We start from the raw sequence: 6,928 nt of genomic DNA on the forward strand, positions 1-6,928 counted from the left end.
CTGAATGTAGGGGCGCGGGCCGGGGGGGCCGCGGAGCCCCCGTGACAATCACAGTCTGTGACGTGCGATTTTAAACCCTTTTGTGTTTTGGTCAGGATTTTAAAGAAAGATATTTTTATGGTAATTGTTGCTGGTCTATTTTACTATATATTTATGTAATAAATATATGATGAAAAAAAAACCAACCAACCAAACCCCCTCCCCCCCCCAGACCCACCCCCCAGCGCGGCTGGATCCAGCCTCTGCGTCCCACCCCCGGCCGCCAGAACGGGGGTGTTGGGGCGAGGGGACCCCCCGGCGCTGCCAGCGGAGCCGTGGGGGCGGTGCCCGATTTGGGGTGGGGGGTCCCAGCATCCTGGCGCCCACCTTGGGGTGAATCCCTGCGAGTCCGACGGGCGCCACGGGGTCGGTGCTGCCCCGGGGGGGAGGGGGGAAGTCTGTGTGTCCCCCCCCCCGCTTGGTGTATGTACAGGGGGTGCGCGGGGGGGGCCTGGGGGGGTCCGGGGGGCACTACTGGGCATCGATGCGGAAGGAGAGCAGCTTCTCGGAGTGGAGGTTGTTGAGGGTGCGCAGGTCCGGCAGCTTCAGCAGCAGTTTGGTGAAGCGCGAGGTCTCAGCCGGGCGCGTCTTCAGCACGAGGGCCCGCAGGGCCCGCAGCAGCGTCTCCTGCAGCTGCTCCACTGATGCTGTGTCCTCCATACCCGAGCGGTCTGGGGAGGACAGGGGGTCAGGGGCGGGGGAGGAGACAGCCCAGTCCCACCCCCAAAACCCCCCGATACCACCTTAGCATCACCCCAATCCCAGCACTGAATCCTCTGCTGTTCTGGTATCACCGCAATGTCACCTCAATCACCCCTCTCTGAATGTCCTGGGCACCCCACTAAGCCCCTGATCCCAGCCCCAAATTCCTCAATCGCCCCCCAAAACTCCCCGAACCCTCCTGTGCCCACCTGCTGAGACGAGGACCACGGCAGTGAAGAGCCCCAGCTCCTCGTCGCTGAGCTCGAGGGCGCTGAGCTTCTCGCTGAAGTCGAACATGGCCCCGAGCAGGTCTCCCATGCCCATGGCCCACAGCTCCTCCAGCCCGTACCGCGTGCGGCTCATGAACGTCACCGTCTGCTCCTTCACGTCGAACAGCGACGCGAAGCGAACCATCAGCACCTGTGGGCAGGGGGCAGGCTGTGGGACGGGGCACCAGGCTTCATGCACATCAGTTTGCATGCTGCAGCTCCCAAATGTGGGGCACTGTCATGCCATGGGGCACCAGACAATGCCAGGGGAATTGTGCCATGCCATGGGCTCCATGATCTGTGCTGTGGCTGCCAAATGTGGGGTAGCATGCCATGGGTGTTGTGTGGTGTCAGGGGCACTGTGTTTCATGCCACCAAATGCGGGGCATTACAATGCCATGAGACATTGGGCAGTGCCATGAGGCTTTGTGTCACTCCATGGTTCCTAAATGTGGGGTACCCTGCCATGCCAGGGGGATCGTGTTCCACACCACAGCTCCCAAAATGTGGCACTGCAGTGCCATGGGGCACTTTATAATGCCAGGAACACTGTGCTGCATACCACAACTCCTGTTTGTGAAGCACTGCAGTGCTGCAGGGCACCCTGCCAGTCCACAGGGCACTGTGCCATGACAGGGACACCGTGCTCTGTGCCACAGATCCCAAATGTGGGGCACTGCAGTGCTGTGAGGCACCAGGCAATGCCAGAGCCGCTGTGGCTCCCAAATGTGGGGCACTGCAATGCCACGGGACTCCTGCCACGTTCTGGACCACTGTTGCCATGCTCTGGTGCTTCATGCCAGTCCATGGGGCACCCTGTCAGTCTATGGGGCACCATGCCATCCATCGAGTCCTCACCATTCCGGGACGTACCTCAAAGGTGCCAGCCTTGAGCAGGGTGACCTGGTCGTGCTGGGAGAGCGCCTGGAAGCCGGGAATGTGCTTGGCGAACTCCACGACCTCACGGACGGCGGGGGTGAAGCTGAGGGAGAAATCCTCCCAGATCTCCTGCACGGAGCGCCCGCTGCGGCCGGGCACGTGGCTGTTCATGGGGCACGCCTGCGGGTGACCAGGGGTCAGCGGGCACCGGGGGTCCCCCGGGCTCTGCGGGGCTCCCCGGGCTCTGCCGCCACAGGAAGAGGGGGGCACCGACAAGGGGATTAATGTGATCAGCGGCTAAAAATAGCCGGGGGGGAGCGGGAGCCCCCGGGCGCTCACCGGCAGGACGTCCTTGGGGCCGCGGGGCCAGGGGCAGCCCCGCGGGGCTGGGGGCTCGGGGTAGGCGGCGGGGCACAGCCGGGGCTCGGGGGGGCCGGGGGCCCAGGCGGGGGGCGCGTCCCAGCGCAGAAGACCGCTGTCACAGGCGGGAGGGGGTCCCAGCTTGTCGTGCGCGTAGATGAAGATCTCCTTGTGGGCCTTGGCCACCTGCGCGATGACATCCTCGGTGGCCCCCCCGGGGCTGGGCGAGCGGGGCGGTGTCAGCTGCTGCGGGAACTGGGAGAAGCAGGCGGGGGGGGCGAGCGGCGGGGGGCCGGGGGGCGGTGCGCGGCCCCCGCCCGCAGCGGGACCCTCGCCGGGCCCCGGCATCGGCGGGGGGACATTGGCCATGCCGCCCATGGCGCTCTGCATCTCCGCCAGCATCCGCTGCTTCTCCCGCTTGGGGATGCGCCCGAAGCGCACAGCTGAGGGGGGACACCGGTGTTAGGGGGACAGCAGTGGCAGCAGACACAGTGATACCCCCCACCCACCCTCCAGATCTGCACCATGAGGAGCCAGGGGTTGAGGGGAGCAGGGTTGCATCCCTGGGCTTGGAGGGGACACGCAGCCCTGAGCACGGGGGGAAACCCATCCTGGGAGGGGATGTAGAGACCTGAGCATGGAAAGGGTGCATCCAAGGAAAGGACACAGAGCCCCGATGTTGGGGGACCCTGTGTGGAAGGGGATATACAGCCCTGGCCATGGGGGACCCATCCCGGGAGGGGACATGGAGGTCTGAGCACGAGGTACCCAGTCTTAGAAGGGACACGCAGCCCCACATATGGGGGGGTCCCAGGAAGGGGGGACACATCCCGTGGGACAGTCACAGCACCCTGCACAGGCAGGGGGACCCGGCTCCGGAGGGGACATACAGCCCGGGAAGTGACCAGCCGCTTGGGCACGGGGAATCCCACCCGCAGAGGGAATCCCCGGCTCCGGACGTCACCAGGGTCCCTCCGAGCTCACCATCACGGGACATGCCGACCAGCAGGCACTTCTTGAAGCGGCACTGCTGGCAGCGGTTGCGGTTGATGCGCACGATAGAGCAGTTCTCGTTCTTGAGGCACTTCTTATACTGGATGTTCTGCTGGATGCTGCGGCGGAAGAAGCCCTGCGGGGCGAGCGGGGGAATCACCGGGGGTCCCCGCAGTGTGACAGGGACACCGTGCCCCATCCCCGGCCCCATCCCAGTACCTTGCAGCCCTCGCACGCGTGGACACCGTAGTGGAAGCCGGAGGCGACATCCCCGCAGACCTTGCAGAGCAGCACCATCCCGTTGAGCTCTGCGGGGGATGGGGGTCATCGGGGTCCAGGGGTGCGTGCCGCGGGGTGGGGAGACCACCCGCCACCCCCCCGCGAGCCCCACTCACTCGTGACGGTGCTGCCGGCTTTGCTCGGCGAGCTGCGGCGCCGCTCGTCCGCGGGGACCGGCTGCACCCCGGGGAAATTCACCGAGGAGTTGTACGAGGAAGAGGAGGTGGAGGAGGAGGAGGATGAAGAGGAAGGGGAGCCGTCTTCATGGGGGGCCAGCGTGGCTCCGCCATAGGCGCGGGAATCCTGAAGGGAGCCGGTGGGCGACGGTGGGAAGTACGTGGGGAAGGGCTGCGAGCCCGACTGGGAGCTGCTGTTGGAGCTGTCGCTGCAGAGGGACACGGGGCTGGTGCGGGTGGGAGAAGCGCCGCTGGAGCCCACGTAGCTGATCACCCCACCTGCAGAGAGAAGGAGCCACTCATGCACCGAGCTGCGCCGGGCTCAGCCTCCCCCGACTCATGGAGGTGAGAACCTCCGGAGGTGGGTGGGATGCCAAGGGAAGCACCCCGAATCCATCGGCAATCAGGATCCATGGGCATCCCGCGGAGGCACACATGCACTGAGCTGTGCCAGGCTCAGCCTCTCCCAGCTGAGGAGGGGGATTGCAGTCCAGGGTCGGGTGGGATTCATAGGGAAATATCCCGGGTGCATCCCGGTGGGCAGCTTATGTACTGAGCTACACCAGGCTCAGCCTCCCCCAGCGCGGGGGAGGGGGCGGGGGAAGCCCCCCAGAGGGGAATCGCAGCCCCACGCGGGGTGGGCTCTGCAGGGAAGCACCCCGGATGCATCCCGGATCCGTGGATATCCCGCTGCGCCGCACGTGTGCCGCCCACCCTGAGTCAGGCACCGCACCCACCGGCCGCCACGGGCGACGGCCCCACGTGGAACGGGGACAGCCGGGTTTATCCGGGTGCGTGCCGGCTGGGGACACGGGCAGGGCACCCCGGAATTGCCTGCAGGAGGAATGTGGGCTGGGAACCCTCTGGAGAGGTGAAATCAGGAGGTCACAGGAGTTACTCCTGCAGTTCCTGGCTCCGTGCCTGCAGCACAGCCGGGCTCCCGCCCCACAGCTGCCGGGACAGTCCCACGGTGCAGCCCCCCATGACACAGCCCCCCAAGGGCACTGGAGTGCTCCCAGTGGAGCCCCCCATGGCACCGGGATGCTCCCAGCGCAGCCCCCGCAACTGGGGGGACACATCCCCACTGCAGGACTGAGGAGCTGTGTGAGGACCCCCAAAAGTGGGGAGCAGCATGGGGGGGCAAAACACGCGTGGCCCCTGGCTGAAGTGACAATCGTTGTTACCCCACTCACGGGGCAGGGACAGCAGCACCGGGACACGACTCCGGGCTGGGACACGTGGATGGTGATGTTGGGGACACACGGGATCACCACGGCCATGTGTCTCCCGCCGCACACGGTGCCGCTGGCACAGATGCCACGCGCCAGAGCCAGCTTGTCACCATCCCCCCTCACTGAACCACCTCCAAAAAGAGGGTCACTGAATTGGGGACAGTGGGTCCCACCTCCAAGGGAGCTGTTCCTGGGGAGCCCCCGCTGCTAAGACACCAAAATAATGGGGGGATCCCCGCACCCCAAAGCCTCGGGACACCCATTTTACAGTTTGGGGTGCGGGGATTCCCCTTAACGGCTTGCCCCAGAGCGAGGGAAACCTTCTTGACCCCAAAACAGAGGGAACCCCCCCAAACAGCCTCCCCGCAGCCCTCCCCCGAGCTCAGGCGGCCTCACGCCGCCGCCCCACGTGCTCCAGCCGCACGTGGCCCGCTAGACCCCGCCCCTTCACGCGTTACCACGCCCACCTCCCCTCTCATTGGCCAAACCCCGCCCCGCCCCTTCTCGTTGCCCCGGAGACTGGGCTGCCCCCCCAATGAACGGCGGCGTCCCCAGTTCCGCGCGTGACGTCATCACTGATGTCATGTGCCGACCAATGGGAGGGGGTGGGGCGGGGCTGCGGGGAAAACAAACTCCGCACGTGGCAGCGGCGGGGAGGGGGACACGTGCGGGGGGGGGACACGGGGGAGGGGGGGACACCGCCTCCGGTCCCCCCTCCGTCCCTCCCGGTGCTCAGGGAGCCCCGACACGCGCGGCACCGCCTCGGCCGTCCACGGGCTGCCCGGTCCCCGTGGCCCCGGTGCCGCTGATAAGGACAGCCCGGTCCTGCCGCGGTCCGCTCCGGTCACCCTGACCGGTCCCGCCGCCCGGGACACACCGATCCCTGTGCGCTACCCTGCAGTCCCGGTTTCTGGGACACCGCGGTCCTGCTGGCCCGAACCCACTTGTCTCCTCCCCGGCTCCGCTGCCCAGGAGACAACAATCCCGGTTCTTACCCCTCCTCCTACCCCTGCGTCCAACACTCTCCGGCGTTCGGGAATCCTCAATCCCGGTCTCCGGGACACCCGGGTCCCGCCGCGCTCCCCTCCGGTCGCGCTGCCAGGGATACCCTGGAACACCGATCCCTGTTCTCAACCTTCCTACCCCCGCGTTCAGAACGCCCCGGCGTTCGGGACACCCCAGTCCGGGTGTCCATCCCTTCTGCCCCGACCGCCGGAGCACCCCAGTGCCGGTGATCACGTCGCCCCGGTGTGCAAGACGCCCGGTACCGGCGCGCAGCCCTCCCTACCCTCCTCCCGGGGACACCCCGGCCCCGTTGTGCGAGCCTTACCCCGCTCTGCAGGACCCCTCGGTCCCGGTAGGACGGAGCCCCGTTCCGGGACGTGGCCCCGGTGCGCATCCTGCCCGGTCGGGCGTGCGGGACCCCTCGGTCCCGGTGTCCGGACCCCTCCAACTCGCGGTCTCAGCGCGCAGCCCCTCGCCGCGGTCGCGGAGCGCTGCCCCCCGATCCGCTCCGGTGCTGGGGACCGCTGCCGGTGCCGGTGCCCGCACGGTGGTCCCGGGGGTGGGGGGCTCCGGCGGGGCACTGACCTGTGCTGCCGGCCTCGGGGGCCGCCATCCTGTCCCGGCCCCGTGAGCCTCCCAGAGCGGAGCCGCGCCGAACCGTGCCGCGCCGCCGCCCGGTGCGGGCTGTTGTGCGCCCGCCGCCCGCCCCGCCGCCCCCCGCACCGGCCGCGGCTGCGCACTGGGCCGCACGCGGCGCCGCCGCCTCCCCCATGTGATTCCCGGGGACAGCCTCGTGCCCCAGTGACACACTTTCCGCCGGCGGCCCCGGCCCCGCGCCGCCGCCGGGGAGCCCGGGCTCGGCGGGGACCCCCGCACCGGGGCCGCCTGACGGACCGCGGGGAGCGGTACCCGCACTGCCACCTGCACCGGGGACACGGGATGCCCCGTCACGCAGCGCAGCGCTGTCCCTGCACTGGGAACCCCTCCCGCAGCA

The 6,928-nt window shown here is 68.0% G+C and overlaps 1 protein-coding gene across 1 annotated transcript; it reads right to left on the minus strand.

The window, feature by feature from the left end:
* Positions 1-207: 207 nt before the first annotated feature.
* NR1D1 (nuclear receptor subfamily 1 group D member 1) lies at positions 208-6,617 on the minus strand. Its single transcript, XM_033078891.1, has 8 exons — positions 6,520-6,617; positions 3,638-3,976; positions 3,462-3,550; positions 3,234-3,378; positions 2,229-2,692; positions 1,884-2,069; positions 951-1,161; positions 208-710 (listed from the first exon to the last, which is right to left on the minus strand). Exons 1-8 carry the CDS (start codon positions 6,545-6,547, stop codon positions 511-513), a joined length of 1,662 nt encoding a protein of 553 aa, XP_032934782.1. The 5' UTR covers positions 6,548-6,617; the 3' UTR covers positions 208-510.
* Positions 6,618-6,928: the final 311 nt, after the last annotated feature.

Source organism: Catharus ustulatus, chromosome 23 (genome assembly GCF_009819885.2).
Source record: "Catharus ustulatus isolate bCatUst1 chromosome 23, bCatUst1.pri.v2, whole genome shotgun sequence".
NCBI lineage: Eukaryota > Metazoa > Chordata > Aves > Passeriformes > Turdidae > Catharus > Catharus ustulatus.

Bases quoted from the DNA above. Each gene is read 5' to 3' on its own strand.
- NR1D1 (XM_033078891.1), bottom strand. From the start codon at position 6,547: ATGGCGGCCCCCGAGGCCGGCAGCACAG. The intron at 2,693-3,233 runs GTGAGCTCGGAG...GTCCCCCCTCAG, and splicing joins GGTCGGCATGTCCCGTGATG to CTGTGCGCTTCGGGCGCATC. The intron at 1,162-1,883 runs GTACGTCCCGGA...CCCTGCCCACAG, and splicing joins TCAAGGCTGGCACCTTTGAG to GTGCTGATGGTTCGCTTCGC.